Genomic DNA, 20,420 nt, shown 5'->3' with positions numbered 1-20,420 from the left:
TTTTATCTATATCTCCTTGAATTAATTTTCAGCTGTGTTAGGAATGTTAGGCATGGTGGCAAACACCTTTAATCCCAGCACTTGGGAAGCAGAGTCAGGAGATATCTGAGTTCAAGTCCAGCCTGGTCTACAGAGTGAGTTCCAGTGCTACAAAGAGAAACCCTGTCTTGCCAAAAAAAAAAAAAAAAAAGAAGAGAAACCCTGTCTTGCCAAAAAAAAAACCCAAAAAAAAAAAAAAAAAAAAAAAAAAAAAAACCCAAAACCAAAACAAACAAACAAAAAACAAAACAAAAAGGAATTACAATAGCCCCCCCAGTTTATCACCCACAAAGGGTTAATTAGTGTTGTGCTACCTTAGTTTATGAACACACACACACACAGACACACAAAACCTATAGCCACATATGTACACATACATAGGTATATCATATTTCATCTAGCCTTGCTAGGGGAGCATTCGCTGTCCCTCAGCTTGATTGCTCTGGACACACACACACACATACACACACACACACACACACACACACACACACACACACACACACACACACACACACACACACACACACACACACACACCCCCTATAGCCATATTCATACGTACACACACATTATATTTCATCTAGCAAACCGTAGGGGAGCATTCGCTGTTCCTTGTCCCTCAGCTCGATCGCTCTGGCCTCCACTTGTCGAGCCTTGGAGTGCAGTCGCGGAGATCGGCTGGGATTGCCTGCAGCGTGACGCTGGGGCGGCCTGCCGCTTCTGTGCCGCCTTGTGCGCAGCTGTGCCGGGTTCCACTGCAGTGACTTCAAGATTCTGAGAGAGTCAGCGTCCTCTTTTTAAGAAGAATGGTTCTAGAAAGGGCCTGGAAGTAAGTGAAGCTCGGTCCTTGTAAGGCAAGGGACACAGCCTGCGCGGAACTGCAGGACAGCCCCGATCTGTGTCAAGCTGAGGGTTCTCATTCCAGAAGTTGCCATTCCACGTTTCAGTTGTCCCCCGAACCTGTTAATGCGTAAACATATTTTTAACTCATTCGTTTATTTTGTAGGGAGGAGAAACTGAACGAATACCGACACCAAATTCTATTTCACTCTGCATTAGTTCAAGAGGAGAGTAAAAATAAACCCGGGATGCCACTGTTTTATCTGATGAGGTGGTAGCCAGCACATTTTATTAATTCAAGCCAAGGGAGTAAAAGTAAAACATTTCGGTCCTTCACCTGAGATTACCCGAATTTTCTTCTTGGGTCGTTCACTCTTTCTGGTAGTTGTGATGTCACAAGGGAAATCACCTGACCAAAAAAAGACCCCGTAGAAGCTTATCAGCCAGCAAAACTACAAAAAGCCGATCTCATTCGATTATTTCTTATTTTAACAGTGCACCACCTGCTAAACTTGCATGTTCAATTTGTCATAAAATGGTCCCTAGGTACGACCTAATTCGGCATCTTGATGAGTCCTGTACTAACAATGGTGACATTGCTGAGGCTGAGCCAGTGCAGGCTGGCTTAAGGAACCCGACTGTGCCAAGGTCAGACTTACCCAGTATTGCTTTAGAAGACATAGCACCTCAGAAGTTGTCACCACCAAAGATAACTTTAATCCCTGTGCAATGTTCAAAACTGGGCACACAGCAGCAGACCAGTCCCTATTTTAAAGGTGCTTCGGTGTGCAAAAATCAAAATGAGCTTCAAAATCAGAGTGTGGAAATTATGTCTCTGGGAAGTCTGTCGTCTAAACTGTCAAGAAAATACATAAAAGTTAAAAAATTACTGGATAAGAAGGAGGGACTAGCCAGTCATTGTCCATGGAGTTCTCCGTCCACAGCTGGCACCAACCTGGTTGATAACTGTTCAGACATGGAGGACAAAGATGAGATTTTGAACTGTTCTCAAAAGGAAAATATTTTTTCTTGTGCATCTCTAAAGGAAGAGGATGCTTCTGAACCCAAGGTAAAGAGCAGTCAAATAGCAGAAGATGAAAGCCAAGAAGCTTCCTGTAGGGAGTCAGCCCTCACCCGGGCATCTTCAGATCATGCTGCCACATTGTTTTCATTAGGTTTAACTCTTTCAAATAACATAAAGTCTGCTCTGGAAGACAGTCTTTTAAAGCAAGAAGATGCCAGAGGGCTGGGTGGGGGGGCTGCTCAACAGACTGTTGATACTGAGGGTCTAATGCCAATGTCTGGGGAGGAGGTAGAATCCACCAGTCCCAAAGATACCCCTACAGGGAACAACAGCCAAGAGCTTGGGGAAGGTGGGAGTGCCTTAAAGAGACAAATTGCTTGCAGCCTTCTGGAGCAGGGATCCAGTTGTGATGTTCCCAGGGAGGCAGCTCAGCCCCCATTGAGCCACCCATACTACCTAAGGAGCTTCTTGCTGGTGCTCCATGCCATCCTTGAGAATGAAGAGGACATGAAGCTCTTCGATGACCAGGAGAAGGGGATTATAACTAAATTTTACCAGCTGTCAGGTATCTTCAGCCTGTTTGCTTTCCAGGTCTTCTTTATCTCATTTGTGTGTGATGTAAGGGGCAGTAGTGTAATGACCACAAGGAGTCCCTGTGGGGCATTGTGGGGCCTCTTGCAAGGTCTGTGTCAAGGATGGGCCCAATCAAAACAAGTTGTTGTGCCTGGTGATGTCTCCTGTGCAAGCAGTACTTCAATTACAACGGCAGTAGCTTTCTTCTCCCCTTGGTTTTTTTGAGACAGGGTTTCTCTGTGTAACCCTGGTTGTCCTGGAATTTGCATTGTAGATCAGTCTGGCCTTGAACTCAGATCTGCCTGCCTCTGGCTCCTAAGTGCTGGGGTTAAAGGTCTGTATGGCTCATGCTATCTTATTTCTTATATCTTTTTTGGTGGTGGTCAAGAGATGACCAGTGTCCAGATTTAAAAACAAACAAAAGAAAGCTACAGAACCAGTACACAGAAGTATAACAATGTTTTTGTTCCATGACCAACTTTCCCATTGACAATGGTTTCTGTTTAGCATCCAGTGTCTTCAAGGACAATAAAATCCTCAGGTGGGGGTGGTTGTAAGGGGCTACACTGGTGGAGGGTTTCCCCAGAGAAGTTGTTACAGTGGTAAGTAAAGTTGGGGTGTGGAAGAAATGGGAAAATGCAAGCTTAAATTGGTAAATAAAAAGATCAGTTTGTTGCTTAAATCCTTGGCAGCCAGCGGTAGCTCCACCCTTGTGTGGCTGTCACTGTTAGTCCCAAGCCATGGAGGCTCCAGAGTTTAGGTAAGAAGAGCTGCTTTGGTGTCCATGCTGACTTCTAATGAAGTGTGGCCCTGTGGAGACATTGAAAATTTAAGAAAATCCACCAGGTGACATGGTGGCGTTATTTTTGAATATGCAAATAGCTCTGTGTGCACAGTTAAATATGTCTGTGGCTTCTGACTGTTTGTGTGCTTCTCACCAGAAGATGGATGTGATGACTAACAGACACTCCTTTTCCAGAGTGGTAGAAATTCTCTGGTTGGATTCCGACTGTAGTTGGTGACGCTGCTTTTCCAAAACCTACAAGTAGGAACAGTTTGAGCCGGGCAGTAGGGATGTATGACTTTAATCCCAGCACTTGGGATGCAGAGGCAGGAGGATCTCTGCTCCAGGACAGCCAGGGCTACACAGAGAAACCCCATCTCAAAAAAACCAAACCAAACCAAACAAACAAAAGAAATAGGAACAGATTCTTCTGTGTTGCTCTCTATGAAGAATCATATACAACATGTTTTTGTTTTTTGCTGTTGATTTATCCATTAAAATGTCTTTCTGAGGGAGGTTCTTGTGTAGCTCTGGGCAATCTCTGTAGTTGAAGATGACTTTGATCTTCATGCTTCCACCTCTGGAGTGCTGGGATCACAGGTATCTGACATCATGCCTGGCCATGTACAATATATCTTAGGTGAAAATTGCTGCTGCTAATTGCTTCTGCTTCTGTAAAGGAAAGAAATGTTGAAATTTCAAGAAATGTAATTATATCCCTTTGTAGTTAGCAGAAATTTAGAGGTATCTAGGTATTGAGGAGGTATTAAATAGGTTAATTAAGTAGGTTTGCATAGATCAAAACAAGGTATTTTGGGGGAGGAAACTCAGATTTCTTTTAATCAAAAGTTGAATAATGTATATTGTCTTAGTTAAGGTTTTGAAAGACCTACAGAGCATGGTTCTTCACGCTCCAACTCAGAAAATGCAACACCCCAGATCACTCAACGAGAAGCAGTCTCGATGCAAATAGCATGAGGAATTTTTATTTCAAGTGCACTGGGGTCCACAGTCATACACAGGAGTAGAGGACTGAGGACCTCTAGTGCAGAATTGAGATAGCTTTTATAGGATTTACATCAAAGCTAACAAGGCCAGTTTCAAAGCTAGCCTGTTATTTTCATATTTTCATTAGGCCTAAAAGCAAGGCCATGGGATAGTTCAAAACTTGGATGGTTAGTAAGATTTCCTAGGTTACAGAAATTTAGCACACCTGCAAGGTTAGGGGTTTTTCCTTTCTCAAGAACCTTGTCCTTGAGTGGCTGGGAGAATGTACTTTCCAGTCAGGGAGTTACCTATATCATTGGCAGAAGCTCTTGTTTTCTCTGTTTCTCCCTTCTTGCTATGAGTCCCATCTTTTAGTTATTAATTTTCTTTGTGGACAGGATGACCCATAACAGTTCCCAGACTGTTGTTGTGGATAACAACAGTCTTCAGAAACTAGGTGACTATGAATAATAATAATTTCCAGAAACCAGTCATCGTGACCAAGCTATTTCATGTGTTTTTTCTTTTTCTTAAGCTTTGCATGTAGCTAAGGTGATTTTTAAATACATGCTGATTGACTTTTTCTTAATTCCTAACTTTTATCGGTCATTAAGAGAGTTAGGCTGTATTTTCATCCTTTCAGTTTCTGTTGCTATGATAAAATACCATGAGCAAAGGAACTTGGGGAAAAAAAAGGTTTATTTCAGCTTACACTTCCACATCACAGTCCATCAGTGAGGGAGGTCATAGTGCTAAGGTCCTGGAGAAGTCCCACAAGCAAGAACGTTTTTCCAGCATGCTCAGGCCATCCCTTCCACACAGGCACGATGCCAGTGGCCACAAGAGGAGCAGGCAGACTCCTTTGAAGCATAGCCAAGGGGAGTTCCTAAGGCAGTTAGGTCATTTTATCTACAATTGGCTTAAGCAAATGACAGTCTTATTTGTGTGTCCTAATTGGCTAGGGCTAGTTAGGGGCAGGTCAAGACTATAGTTACATTTCTGGACAGGCCTGGACAAGTCCCAGGCTTTGTCCTTGTTATCTGTTGATGGTGATTCAGACCTGGTACTGCATGTAACAGACTTCCCTGTCCTTGCTGTCGTGGGTGTTGGAGATTGATTGTACATTGTCCATGGCACCCTCAGAAAACTGAAATTGAACCCTGATCTATGAGAGAAGACTGTGCATCCTGTTAGGGCATCTGCTTGGTCCTCTCAAGGGCAGTAATACAAATGGGATAGGAACCTGGAGGCAGGAGCTGATGCAGAGGCCATGAAGGAGTGCTGCTTAGTGTCTTGTTCTTATGACTTGTTCAGCCTGCTTTCTTAAAAGCACTGCCCACAGAGCTGGGCCTTTCCATGTTAGTCATCAACCATCAGTTCAGGAAATGCAGCACAGGCTTGCCTACTGGCCAGTATGGTGGGGGCATTCTCTCAATTGAAGTTCTCTCTTCCAAAATGACTTCAGCAGGCACATGTGTTAAACTAAAAGCAGAGAACAAAATGACTGTAATTCTGGGAAGGGCTTCTCTGAGGAGTAGCCTGGCTGTGGTGGCATATACCTTTAATCCCAGCACTTGGGAGGCAAAGGCAGGCAGATCTCTGAGTTTGAGACCAGCCTAGTCTACAAGAACAAGTTCCAGGACAGCCTCCAAAGCTACACAGAGAAACCCTGTCTGAACCCCCCCCCCTAAAAAAAGTAGGGGGATTTGATTTTAGAAGTTTTAATATGGCCAGTATTCATTGACATGTTAGATTTTTAATGGTTTATACCATGAAATGCCATTATCACACATAAAGTAAAAATGTGTATATTTCTAATAATATATATTTGCCTCATGTCTAAAACTAAATGGAGTCTGTAAATGATTTTGAGAAGAAAGTTAATGTTTTTTGCTGTTTTTTTGAACTTTATTGCAGCTAGTGGTCAGAAGTTGTATGTAAGGCTCTTTCAACGTAAATTAACTTGGATTAAGATGAGTAAACTGGAATATGAAGAGATTGCCTCAGACTTAACCCCTGTGGTTGAAGAATTAGAGGACTCGGGCTTTCTCCAGACAGGTATGGTTAGAGGGAGGAGCTAAGAGGAAAATGGAACTTCAGAATTGCTGTCAATGGGATTTCTATGAGTATGTTCGTGTGGTGCCATCTCCCTGTTAGTGTTTGTTAAATAGTGATTGCTTTAGGAAAAATATCTAGAAGCTGTTAGTTTAGGGCAACATGTTGTCGTGTGACTTAAGACTGTCGGGTTGAGTGAAGGCTACTAGAACAGTGATAGGCCAACTGCCATTGTTTTCCTGGTGCAAATGTAGTCTCCTGGAGATGGGATGAACCATAGAAGAGGACATTTCTCTTGAGCTCTTGTCTTCTGACAAGATATTGACTCACCTTGCTCAAGTTTCTCATCTCTGACAAAACCAAGCCAGCTGGGATGAAATAAGTATTCCTCTAAAAATATCTACCCCACCATGTCCACATATCGCACCCCTGTATGTTGATTGCCTAGAGAATTTGAGTTTAATTAGAGCTGTGTGAACACTAGAGAATCTGTCTTCTCTTAAGGGTACCCTGGGTTGTCCTGTACAGTACTGGATGGAAAGATTCATAGGGACACTGAGGGGTGTGCAGCCAAGTTCAAGTTGTGGACACTTTTGACAAAATAAACAATCACAGTAGATGGCTTTGGGGGAAAGAGTTTGTAGTGGGAACAGTAGGTAAAGATGGTGTTGGGTGATTGCCAGGGTGTGGCTGGATAGGATAGAAGTGGAACAGGCTGGGGGAAGGGGTGGAGTTACAAAGTAGCCGCTTGGCTTGAAGGGTCAGCCATGCTTTCCATTCCTTGGTTGAAGCTGATTCTTGCCTCCTCCTGACTTGGAAGAGCTAATGAAAATTCTATAGATTGACACGTTTGACTGAGGGCATGCCACTGGGGACTTATATAACTTACCAAAACTAGCGCCTGGATGGCTGGCCATGGACACTTCATGGTTGTTTCTCTGCATCTTGCAGCCACACTTGGTAGTCTTTGTCATGGTGAATGCATTCTCATTTCATAACCTTGAATTTAATGTCTTTTCTACATAGAACAGTACTCACTGCCTTACTGTACAAACCTATCCCTCATTACATTAGATTCTCCACTGACTATCCTGTGTAAAGCAGCCACCCACCCTGCCAAGCTTTGTTGGCCTCATTTAATTTTGTTTTTCATAAAAAAAAAAAAAAAGGCTTATTTTTATTTCTGATAGATGTGTGTGTGGGTGTGTGCTTGAGAGTACAGGTGCCCAAGCCAGAGGGATATGTCACCTGCAGCTGAATTAGATGGCCATTCTCCTGGGAACCGATTCCAAGTCTTCTGGGAGAGCAGCAACTACTCTTAACTGCTAAGCTATCTGTCCAGCACCTAGCAGTTTTTCTTTATTCCAACCTTTCCTGCCTGGCATGAGTAATTATTGTAGTTAAGGACTTTGCTCACTGCAGTGTCCCCAGGGCTGTAGAACCGTACACCTAGTAAATACATACAAATGGAGGAAGAAGACACTGCCCGGAACTGAATGTCTTAAAGACACATGGCTGGGTCTGACTCAGCCCAGTGTATTCAGCTTGATGTCGATCGAGTTCACCATAGCAGGATGCTAAAGGACTGAGCCCATGTAAAGCTTTCCACTCTGCATCATGGAATAGAGGGCTAAGTAGAGGAGAGCTGATTGGTCACTTTGTGTGTAAGCATTTCAAGGGCTCAAATGGGATGGGGATGGATTCTGGCACTCATGAGCCAAAGAACACTGAGTGTTACAGCTCAGATGGCAAGCATTCTGGCACTCAGGAGGCACAGAATACTAAGTGTTACAGCTTGGATGGAAAAGTGTTGTGGCAATCGGGAGCCAAGGAATACCACAGGTCACAGTAAGCATAGCAGCTTACAGCCTTGCTTCAAGGAAAGGCTTCCCCAGGGTACCAGCTCTGCTCTGACAGGAGAGTGTTTCCCTAGTGAAGTTGTTACATTTCCAGTCCTGTCTACCCAAGAGCAGAGTGTAACAACTTTGCCTCACTAGGGGAAGGTTTCCTTGGCAAAAATTGTTACAGCTCTGCTCCACTCTGCTCTACCCAGGGTCATCTCTGCTCTGGGGAAAGAAGGTCTCACCCAAACCTCATTCAAGAGAGGAGAGCCAGGCGGCCGAACAGCCACAAGCTGAACAAACACGAGGCTTATATAGGTCTTCTTAGGGGCAGAGTTTTTCCAGGGAGATTTCCAGGGTGGGGATTGGTCAGATTTCAATCCCTGCTCAGACTAGTTCTCCTGCTTAGGGATTGGTTGGTTTTCTGCACAGGCTTAGGGTCAGATTTGGTTTTGGTTTCAGGGCCAAACTTTTTCTTTCACTGGTCATTTTTAGCCTTTTGGCTCTGATTCCAGGGACAAATTGTGTTTCTTTGGCACTGGTTTCCAGGGTCAGGGTGCATTTCTTTGGTTCTAGTTGCAGGGCCTAATCTGCCTGCCTCTGCCTCCCAGATTAAAATTGTGCACCACCACCACCATCTGGTTGTTGTCTGTAGTCTTCTCTTCAATGGAAAGGTTTTGGTGAACTCCTGGCAAACTTGTGCTTGTTTTGGAAAACTTACTATAGCTTCTTTCTTTCTTTCTTTCTTTCTTTCTTTCTTTCTTTCTTTTTTTTTTGTTTTGTTTTGTTTTGTTTTTCTAGACAGGAGGAGCCTGTCCTGGAACTAGCTCTGTAGACCAGGCTGACCTCAAACTTACAGAGCTCAGCCTGCCTCTACCTTCTGAGTGCTGGTTACTACAGTTTCTATAGAGAAAATTCACTTTATTTTCATCTAGCTAATTCTCTTCCTTCCCCAAGTAAATAATGTTAGACAATAGTAAATTCCATAAACCTCTTTTAACTTCTGGTTGTTGTTAACTGTTTCAGAGTCTGAGTTGCAAGAACTCCCTGATGCACTTGAACTCCTTTCTGCTCCTGAGCTGAAAGCCCTGGCCAAAACCTTCCACTTGGTGAGTTCTGCTGGGCAGAAGCAGCAGCTGGTAGATGCTCTTCTCAAACTGGCCAGACAGCGCTCAGTCTGCACCTGGAGCAAGCCTCAGTCTGGAATCAGAGAAGTGATTTTAAAAAGGTCTGTGGCCATTGTATCAGTGAAGATGCTGTGTGCATACCACTTCAGACTGTGGCTGCTCATGCCAGTTGCATTGCAGTCGACAACTGAAGCCCTTTACTATGCTGTCTCAGTGCTTTATCCAAAATTTTTGTTGTAAGGTTACTAATTTCTAGAAGCAAGAAAAGCCAGTAGACAATAAAGCAAAGGCATAGATCTTTGGTGCATATTCATAATTTATTATTTAAGACAACTAAAAATAGCTGTGACTGCTGGTCTTATAGCCTTTAGGGCAGCTGTCAGTCACATTTTAAATTTACGAAGCTTTTTGTTGGAGTGCTATGAGCCAGGATTATATGCATCTTTTTTTTTTTCCTTAAGTTTTACCCAGTGCTCTAGGTGGTTTCTCTAATCTTTAGGAAATGTTTGAGCTGCTAATTTAGGGAAGGTCATGAAAACCTGTGGAGTTCTTTTACCATGAAATCTATAAGATCAGAGTATATCTTCTTTAGCCTAAGACAAATTATTCCAAAGCTTATTTTGTATATTACTTATGTGTCTCTGCATAAAGGACTCCCATTTGTATGTTATTCGTTTTCAAAATACTGTTTTTGTCTGCTTTTATTTTTAAACTAAAAGAAATATTGTATGTCATGTTTTATAAAGTAGATGTGCATTAAAATGACTGGCTTTCATTACCAGAATTTATATTCTTACCAGGTGTAATAAGAGAAAGAAAGTGAACAATTTTCAACATTGGATTTGAAGTTGCACAATGGTAACGCTTTCTGGGATATTTAACTTTTACTGAAAGCCTTGAAGATTATCTGCCACCATTCTACCTGTGGCTGGTGGCAGGCTATGGGTCCCCACTGAGGACACAGAAATTTATGCCTTCTTAATCTAAGAGACCCTGCATAGTTTCCTGCAGCCCAGAGCTGCACCCCAACTTAGGAGTGGGTGCTTTGGGCAGCCTCTGTGGAGCAGTTTTCAATCAGCTGCTGCCGTCCTGGAGCCTGCTCTTGTACCTTGGGACTCTCATAGTGGCACTGATGGATATCAGTGCTCCTAGATATCAAGGGCTGCATTCTGTTGAGAAACTTTAGGTGAGAAGGTGTGAAGTCTTCGCTAGGGCTCAACTGGGGGTGACTTTGCCCCTCAGGAGCATCTGGCTAATGACAGTTTCTGGTGGTCACTACTGGGGGAGTGGCAGTGTTAATGGCGTCTTGTGAATGAAAGCCAGTGTTACAAAATGCACAGGAGAGCCTCCAACCCCAAACAAGGAGTTGAGGCCAAGGAGCCCTGTGCTGTGGCCCTAAATTTAGTTCAGACCTCCAGATGCACTGCAGGTGTCCTGGAGTGTTTCCAGATGGCTTTGCAAACAGGAATAGCACCATACCTTGAGTGTGCCTGTAGCACTTCATCTTAGCTGCTGCTGCCAAGAGCTTCTGTTAGTGATGGTTAAATACTTCATCTCACCTTCCTTCCTTCCTTCCTCCCTCCCTCCCTCCTTTCCTCTCACTCTACCTTCCTCCCTCCCTCCCTCTGTCCCCCCTTCCCTCTGTCCCTCTGCCCTTCCATCCTTCCCTGCCCGCCCCCTCTCTTTTTGGGAGCAAATTACCTTTAATTTTTCAAAAGCTTATTATAGGGGCTGGTGAAGTGGCTCAGCAGTTAAAAGCGCTTGCCGCCAAGAGCCTAACCTTTATTCCCAGGACCCACATGATAGAAGGAAAGCTGACTTTGTCAACTGTTCTCTGACCTCTACACATATATGGCACATATGTGCCCACACACAAATAGAGAAGAAATGGGTGTCATCATTTTAAAAATCAGTAGAAAGCATGAGAGGATGAGTGAGCACACAACAAAAGGGATCTGCTGCTGTTTGTGGTGCTGAGACCTGTGTCAGGGCTCCCAGGCTTCAGGTGATCTTCAGATGAATAATCACTAGAGCCAGGTGGTAGAGGCATTCACCTTTACTCCCACCACTCAGGGGCAGAAGCAGGTGAATCTGTGATGAGTTCGAGGCCAGTCTGGTCGGCAGAGCAAGTTCTGAAACAGCCAGGGTCTCACAGAGAGACTCTATCTCAGGGGAAAACAAACAAACAAACAAAGCGGAGAGAGAGAGAAACATAGTCTATTCTGGGGAAGGAAGCACCATTACTGAGTAAAAACCACATGTAACAAAACAGTTTGGAGATAAACATTCAACTGTTTTCCTCTATGTCCTAAGCAGAGCTCTGAGCTCCAGAAAGGCTAAGTAACACTCAATTGTCACACAGCAGAGGGTATTGCATGTTTAGAACAGTGGCTACCAGTTCTCTTTGTTTTAGCTGAAAATAGTTTGTAAAATCTATGCCCAAATGCTTACAAGCCAGAGAGGTGATTTTGTACTGTTGTATTGTTGTATCTTAGAGCTAAAGGCTTAGCTGGACGGTCACTGCGGGTCTGTAAAGGCCCTAGGGCTGTGTTTTCCCCGGATCTTGCTGCTGTTTTCATTGACTGACTCCATGGAAGATGAAGAAGCTGCTTGTGGGGGTCAAGGTCAGCTTTCTACTGTGCTATTGGTCAATCTGGGCCGAATGGAATTTCCTCAATATGCTGTCAGTCGGAAAACCCAGATCTTCAGGGATAGAGAGGACCTTATCAGGTGAGGACGCACTAAGTCATTATGATATCTGTGTGCATTTTTAAAATTTAATCAGAGGTCTTGCTATTTTTTCTCGCTAGCTAATGTAGAAATATGGAGTGCATGCGCAGTCATTTTAAACTTTTGGATTTTATCATCCTCATGTGTTCTCTGCAACTACAGGAAGAATGCAGACATGCACTTAGACTAAGGCTGCCAAGTCGAGTTATAGCTCAAAAGTTTCCACTGGGTTCTGTTCCCGAGTAGCTGTGGCAGGAAACACTTTTGTGACACAGCATTTTGGCCACCCTGCCTTGTGGATGTGTTGGGATGAATGAGGCAGAATGTGTTTTCCCAGTCACAGCATTCAGGGCAGACCCAGGAGAACCTGTGCCTGTGGGTGAGGGTCATGTATGTGGTGAGGTAGAATTTGGGGTTTACACAGCACCTGGTGGATTTTATGAATCTTGGCTTGATTAGCAGTGGGCTTTGATTGAAAAAATCGTATAGGTCTTAAGGAAAGAAATATTTTATTTTATTGCCTTTTTTGTTTGTTTTTAGATAGGATTTTTTCTTGCCTAGTAGCCTAGCCTGGCCTGGTAATCACAGTCCCCTTGCCCTATGCTCTTGACTCACCTGAATATTGGTTATGTGTATTGTATACAATTGTGCTGTTGTATTTCCTTAAAAAACAAAACAAAACAAACAAACAAAAAAAAAAAAACAAAAAAGGAAAGAAAGAAGGAAAAGAAAAAGCAGCTTTTATAAGAAAAATTAGTTTTGTAACTTTTGATTATTGGTTATTGATTTAAGAGTTGTAACTCAAATTTAACCAATACTGATTCAGACCTTTGCTTTAGGGAGAGTTAAGTATTGTTCAGAACACTCGTGTTCTGAAGTGAAGTCATTGGAACAATTGAATCATATCAGTGTTGATGGAAGCCAATATTAGTGCCTTTTGCTTCTAATGTCTTGCTTGTGTTCAGTTGGAGTGAGTCTCTAGCCAGATCTTCTGTCCTAAGGACTTACCCTGTTTGCAGGTGTCTCCTGTCTTTTTTTTTTTTTTTTTTTTTTTTTTTTTACTGGAAAGTACCTATGCTATAATGAAGTAATTAAAATTCCATTGGTTATTAATTAAATTGGGTTTAGTTGACCTCTGAAAGTGCCATATTATAAAACCCTGTAACATGATAGCTGACCTGACAGCCTTTGCCCACTTTTGCACTTGAGGTAAGTGGTCAGTTATTCAGTGAAGCTTATTGAGTGCAATGAGCCTCCTATGCCCTAGGTAGTGAGTATCAGGAGGTAAGGTTGCTGCCTTTATGGGTACCATTCACTGGGGAAGTAATAAGCAGGAAAATTACAGTATATAAAATGATGTGACAGGGCTGTAGAGCCAGCTCAGGAGGTAAGGTCCCTTGCTTCTCTTGCAGAGGACTTAGCTTGCTTCCTAGCATTCACATGACTGCTCACAACCATCTGTCACACCAGCTCCAGGGGTGGGGGTCTCATCTGTCACCCTCTCCTGGCTTCTGTGGGCACCAGGTAGACATACATGTAGGCAAAACACACATACACATAAAAGTAATAAATCTTTTTTAAAAAATGATCTGACCATTGAGAGGTAGGCTGCAGAAGTTCTACTTTGTAAGTAGTGTTAGATTGGCCCTGGAGAGTTGACATCAGAAACAAGCCATGAGAGTGGGGAAGGCAGCCATGCCTGGACCAGGTGTGCTTGCATTCACCAAGAAGGCAACCTGAGGCATGGAATAGTTGGCTGAGTTGCAGAAACACAGAGGCATGGAATAGTTGGCTTCTGGCTCTGGGGAGCAGCAGTATAAGGACAAGCTGCAGGGACCAGAGGATGCTTGACCACGGTGAGATGGGGTCTTCCCGGTATTGGGAAGCTGCTGAAGGGGGTATTCCATGTTTTTCACCAGAGCAGTCTTATGGAGCAGAAGTCAGAGGGGAGCAGGAGAGCTGAAGAAGGCTAGTTTGACTTTGGTAGTCAGAGTGAAGGATGGTGGTGACATGTGGACACAGTTGAGTCTATCAAAAATAGTTTGGAAGCAGAAATGACTTGATCGTTATTGGATGTAAGGAGGTAGATATGAGTGGATGGGGCTGACTGGCTCTGGCCTTCTGTCTGGGGTGATGGTGTCATCATGAGATGATGATTAGAAGAGGAACATGGGACAGCAGTCAAGGCCAGGGGGCAGGATGTGGGGTACCACTAGCCGCTCAATAGATGCTGTCCTGTGTCACCCTTGACATGCTGCAAGGGAATGTGAGGGCAAGGCAGTTTCACAGTTTTGTTGCAGTGTTGTCAGACTGGCCTCTAGGGAGCAAAGATAAGACTTAGTATCCACTCAAAACTGTGGTTTTGAGTTGAGTAGGACCAGTTAGCCCCCATCCTATGATTTCCTTCTGCAGAAGTCAAGGCTCTGGGCACAGACAAAGAGGAGAGACCAGTGTGCACACCAGTATTGTATGGCCCAGATGAGCTGCCAAGAGAGCTGGACTGACTGGTTCCTGATGAATATGCAGTTCATGAAGACACAGATTGCTTGTGTTCAACATGTTATAGCCGCCATGGGCAGCCTGGGTGCTGTGAGCCAGAGGGTTCGTTGCTTGTAGTAAATTAAATTAGCTGGGATGCTTTGGCTGACAGCCAATGGAAGAAATATTTGAGGTCAAAATTTTGAAGCTAACATAGTTCATTGGTGATAGATGGCTCTGAGTGGCCATGGGCATGTTGGTGGGTGAAGGGAGGTGAGGAAATGGGTAGAGGCTGGGAATGGGGAGAAGGTGGGGAGAGAGTGGGTGCAGGGAGGAGGCTGGGCATGGGGAGGAGAATACTGTTTGACATCAGCATGTCTATGTGCCATTGAGAAAGGTTTGGAAAGCAAGGCTGTGGCTTTGGGACAGATGAGTCCCAGTGGTGACAAAGACTAGCCAGGTGGCAGCTGAGGGAGATGGGGTAAAGTGTAGTGGGCTTGGTTCAGGTGGAAGTTAGATCAGCTGTGATGCTGAGTGTAATGCTGCCCATCCTGGTGATGACTTGAGGCAGGGAGGGTGTACCACCTGCCTGCCCTAACTTCCATACGTTTTCCTTTCTTTTGAGAAGGGTCTTGTGCAGCCTAGGCTGCCATTGCTTCGAACCCGAGTATGACCCTGAAGTTCTAAATCCCCCATTTTGATGTGTGCCAACACAACTGGTTTATGTAGTGCTGGGGATTGAACCTAGGACTTTGTGTGTGGCAGAAGAGTGCTCTGTCAGTGACCATGTTTTTCTGTTTCCTTATTGACCTTGGATTGTTCAGTAGCATATCATAAATAATTGTGTCTGTGGCAGTGGTTCTCAACCTCTGGGTCATGACCATCAGAAAACACGTATTTCCAATGGCCTTAGGAATCCCCAACCATAAATTTATTTTCATTGCCACTTCATAAGTCATTTTACAGAGTGGTGTCTCAGTTTTTAAAACCATTGGAAAACACAAATTATAAAACATAAATGTGTTTCTGATGATCATGACCACGGGTTGAGGACTTTGGGTTTGTGAGCAAACTTGACCTCTGTTAATGTTAACTGTATTGCAAGCTTCTCTTCCCCCCAAAGTACAATGACTATGCTATCATTGTATTTCAGAGCCTGTTGGTCACATGTCATTGATTTTCATAGCTAAGGAAGTAATGAAAAGTCATATTTCTTCCACTGAAATAGTTCATAAAGCTTCATCATCACTGTCTCCTCCAAGCGTTCACAATTACTTTGGAGTTTATATAATGGGGCCAGCTTTGGGTTCTTACAGTGTATATGAGTCTGTCTTCTTACTAGGGCAGCCTGAAACCATCAGAGCCATTCTGAGAAATGGGAGAGAGCTATATTAAGCCATCACACTTGGTCCAACTTAAATATATCTTACTTTTTTTGTGGTTTTTTGTTTTGTTTTGTTTGTTTTAGAAGGGGAAATGCATTGGGTTGCCTTAGGTAGCCTGGAACTCACTTTGCAGACCTGGAACTTAAAGATCCACCCTCTGCTTCCCAGTGCTGGGATTGAAAGCAGGCACCACCATGTCTGTCCTGTACATCCCTCACACTCTCATAAACATAAGCCACTGGCCATGATGTGGGAATTGTCATGGAAGGACTCCTTGACTTAAGACCCCCATGGCATCTTCCCTAGATATGCAGCGGCCACACACTTGCTGAGTGACATTTCAGCTGCCATGTCTGGTGGGAACTGGGAAGAAGCTAAGGAACTCTTTCAGAGTGCAAAAGGGAACTGGGACCAACTGAAGAATCACCCTTCCTTGAGGTGAGTGCTGGGTGGGTTTTTGTTTGTTTGTTTTCCAGTGTTAGGGTGGAACCCATGGCTTGAGATCAGTGCTCAGGAAGGCATTAAGAACAAAACAAAACAAAAAAAGTGGAGGATTGAGGAAGACACCCAGTGTCAACTTTTGGCCTCCTTGTGCATAGTTACCTTTATATACTTTAACACAGACATATACACCTCCCTGCACTGGCTAGTTTTGTGTCAACTTGACACAAGCTATAGTCATCTTCGAAGAGGGATCCAAATGCCTCTATAAGATTGGGCTGTGGGCAGGCCCTTAAGGCATTTTCTTAATTAGTGATTGATGGAGGAGCCCATTTCAGGTCATGTTATCCCTGGGCTGGGGGTCCTGAGTTCTATAAGAAAGAGGCCTGAGTGAGTCTTCAAGAGCAAGCCAGTAAGAAGCACTCCTCTATGGCCTCTACATCAGGTCCCTGCCCTGTCTGAGTTATTGTCCTGACTTCCTTCAGTGATGAACAGTGATGAGGAAACATAAACCAAATAAACCCTGTCATCACCAAGTTGCTTTCAGTCATGATATTTCGTCACAACAGCAGTGAACCTGAGACACTGTCCAAAATAAAAACACAATTGGAAGAGTAATATTTAAAGACGTAAATGGTTCAATTAGATTACAGAGTTGGTACATATTGAAATATCATGCCACACTCCATTAGTTACACAGTTTTTGTGTTTATATGTCAGTTACAAAATGAACTTAACTTCAGATAGTTGTGGCAGTATTTACAGAAAGTAGTAGAATGTATTTTTAAAGTTTAAAGAAGGTTACACCCACCCTTTGTTGCCAATCTTAGGAAGTTTGAAGGCTTGTCTGGGTTTGTAGGTGAGGTTTAAATGCTGACCTCAGTTAAAATCTTATTAGGCATTCTTATCTCACCCCACTGAGTGTCCTGGGGCAGGGCCTTGGCAGTGATGATATAAGTTTGTGATGCAGAAAATTGTACATGCAACTCAGAGTATTGGAATATATCATTTTAAAGATTGAAGTTCAGCTGGCCAGTGGTGCCACACGCCTTTAATCCCAGCACTTGGGAGACAGAGGCAGGCTGATCTCTGTGAGTTTGAGGCCAGCCTGATCTACAAAACTACAAAGAGAAACCCTGTCTTGAAAATTAAAAAACAACCCCCACCCCCCAAAAAAAGGAAGAAAGAAAGAAAAAGATTGAAGCTCAATATTCTGTCACTTCTTACAATTTTCTTATAAGCCAGTTGTTAAACCTCAGGCATTCATTGTTGTTTCAGATACCATGAGGCCTTGCCACTCTTTCTGCGCTGTTTTACTGTTGGCTGGATTTACACAAGGATTTTCTCTCGGGCTGTTGAAGTGCTGGAGAGACTTCGCATGTATGAGGTTAGAGTGCCTTCCTATTATGAGTAGTTTTTCCTGCTGGCCTGGTCCCAGAGCTGCACCAGCCCCAAATAACACACAGAGACATTATATTAGTTGTTATGCTGTTTGCCAGTTACTAGTTTCTTATCTGCTTAAATATTAACCCATTTCTATTAACCTAAATATTTCCACGTGGTCTCATCTTACCAGAGAGAGGGTCCAGCATTCTACTCTCTTTGTCCTCCATGTTGAATCTCCTCCCTACTACTTCCTCTCTCCTCCTTGTCTCCTAGTCCTGCCTATCTTGCTTTCCTATTGGCCAACAGTGCTTTATTCATTAACTAATACAAGAAACATATTTACAGAATGACATTTCCCATCATCTCTTCTGTCTAAAATAAAAAGAAGGGTTTAACCTTAATAAAGCAAAATATATATATAACAAAGCAGTTATCAAATAAGAATCACAATAATCAATATTTAGTCCATTAACATTTAGCAAGATTTAAAGAAAATATTCCATCATCTATCCTATCTTTGTGAGTCCAAAGTTATATATTTAACTTCTCTTTAATCCTAACTAAGGAAAACTATAACCATAATTATCTGTCTTCAACTCCTTCAAAGACCTCAGAAGGATAATATATAAACTCTAGAAATGACAGAGACAGCTTGCTACATGATCAGTCACCTGAGGTTCTTGTGTAATATTCCATCTTCAGCCTTTAGGCCATAGTGTGTCTGGCAGACTCTTTCAGCAAAGCAGGAAACTTTAAACTGTCCATCTGTATTGGCAGTTTGTCAGTAATTTTTCTCTGTGTCAGACTGTCTGGCAGATTCTTCCATGAAGCAGGAACCTTGTAGCAAATGTCCATCTTGTATCAGCAGTCACTTTCCTGTGGGTCCTGCATGTCCAGTTTATACAGCATAAAGTCAAACAATCCAGACAAGATCAGTACCTTACCTAAATGGCTAGTCTTGCCATATTGAAAGTAAACTCCATAATGAGTTTCTTTATGTCCATCTTTCTTTCTGATGCAGGTGGTGTTGCCAGGAGCAGTGTCAAGAAAAACCCTAAACCATTTTAAATGCCATATTCTGTAGGTCTTTGAAAGGTTTGAAGAATGCCTATCCATCTCAAATACATCTTGAAAACCTAAGTAACTTACCTCTAAGTTTTGACTATCATAGGTAAATATCTATAATCTGTACTGTTATACATTATATTTAAATGTGCTATATAAACACAATGCCTAAACATGAGAAGAAATATACATATCGCAAAATTGACCTTAAATTGTATCAATAAATGAAAATCCATTCCAAAACAAAGTATTCATATCTATACCATAATCCCCTTTTTACCTTTAAAAAGATATTGGTTGTGATCATTAACCATTTATAACCAACCCCATTTAAATGAAAACAAATATTTATAAACAATATTTGGGAATTTGGGCGTCGTTCTTTCCAAACTGCTTCCTGCTGGTAGGGGGCTCTGTCATGGGGATCCTAAGAAGATGCAAAAATCGGCTGTAGTGGTCTGCAAGGCTGCCTTGTCCCAGGGACACTGCTTCAGGAGGTCTGGCTTGATCTAACCATGTTAGTCTGGAAGGAATCCACAGCTTTTCATTTTCTGTGGAAACAAAAATAGAAATCCCTTTCCCCAGTAACCTGTCCTTAGACCTAAATTTGAAGTCAGCATTTTTAAAATATATAAATTGGATTAATTTAGCAGCATTGATAATCAAGTGTACTGTAGCAATTATTTCTTACTTAGTAATTGAGCAATTTAAAGACAACACCATAGTACACAGTATCCAGACTCTTTGTGTGCTTTCCATCTTCACGTGGCTTTTTATTACTCTATTTCTTCCATTTTTATTTTTTCATTTTTTGAGATAGGGTTTCTCTGTGTAACTTTTATCTGTCCTGGAATTAACTCTGTATACCAGGTTACTTTGAAATCACAGAAATCTGTTTGCCTCTGTCTCCTGAGTGCTGGAGTTAAAGGTGTGTGACACCACACCCAGCTACTCTTTCTTTTTATTATTCTTTTTTAAACCATTGTATCCTGTTTCTTTTTCTCTCCCAAGCCTACTATAATTTTAAAACACACTGTAAATCTTTAGTGGTTTTTCTTAATCTGAATCTGTCTTTACTATAAATCTTTATCTTTTTCTGGCCACGAGTCTTTTATCTGGTAAACAACAACATTGCTAAAATGAAAGCCACAGTTGTTTCAGCCATGGTCTATCCAAGATGGCGGCGGGTACCTTTACTGCCAGAACTGAGAGCTGTGCTCACTGCCTTGGTTTATGCTGCCATCTGCCATTGCCAGCTCTCGTACACACCATTAAGTTTAACAACAGAGACCTTTAAAAGCCTTGCAGTTTTTTGCTGCTTATGGTGAGTCAGGAAATCTCCCTTAAAGGAGCCAGAGCCGCACAAATTTCTGGTTGTCTCTAACAGAGTCCAACCTAGAAAAATGCTGTTACCAAGAAGCCTTGCTTGTCTCTGTTCTTTTGTTCCTAGAACCCTTTCTTAAGCTTTTGTTAAATTTTAAGTGGAAGTTCTTATTAGCCACATTGCAACACCATTTGTTATGAGTAGATTTTCCTGCTGGCCTGGTCCCAGCTGCACCAGCCTCAAATAATACACAGAAACATTGTATTAGATATAAAGCTGTTAGCCTGTTACTAGCATTTCTTATTGGTTAGCTCTGTTTTAAATGTTAACCCATTTCT

General features: G+C 42.7%; 1 protein-coding gene across 1 annotated transcript in view; it reads left to right on the top strand.

The window, feature by feature from the left end:
* The first annotated feature begins 790 nt into the window (after positions 1 to 790).
* Fan1 (FANCD2 and FANCI associated nuclease 1) overlaps positions 791 to 20,420 on the top strand; it is a 35,162-nt gene continuing 15,532 nt past the window's right edge. Inside the window, 9 exon segments of the mRNA XM_051206453.1 lie at positions 791 to 871; positions 1,049 to 1,299; positions 1,301 to 2,471; positions 6,168 to 6,308; positions 9,173 to 9,374; positions 11,769 to 11,829; positions 11,831 to 12,003; positions 16,173 to 16,304; positions 17,586 to 17,694. Coding sequence (XP_051062410.1) covers positions 1,273 to 1,299; positions 1,301 to 2,471; positions 6,168 to 6,308; positions 9,173 to 9,374; positions 11,769 to 11,829; positions 11,831 to 12,003; positions 16,173 to 16,304; positions 17,586 to 17,694 — 2,016 coding nt within the window. The 5' untranslated portion in view covers positions 791 to 871; positions 1,049 to 1,272.

The sequence above is a fragment of the Phodopus roborovskii genome, unplaced genomic scaffold, assembly GCF_943737965.1.
Source record: "Phodopus roborovskii unplaced genomic scaffold, PHOROB, whole genome shotgun sequence".
NCBI classification, from domain to species: domain Eukaryota; kingdom Metazoa; phylum Chordata; class Mammalia; order Rodentia; family Cricetidae; genus Phodopus; species Phodopus roborovskii.
This window is presented reverse-complemented; position numbering and strand designations above follow the sequence as displayed.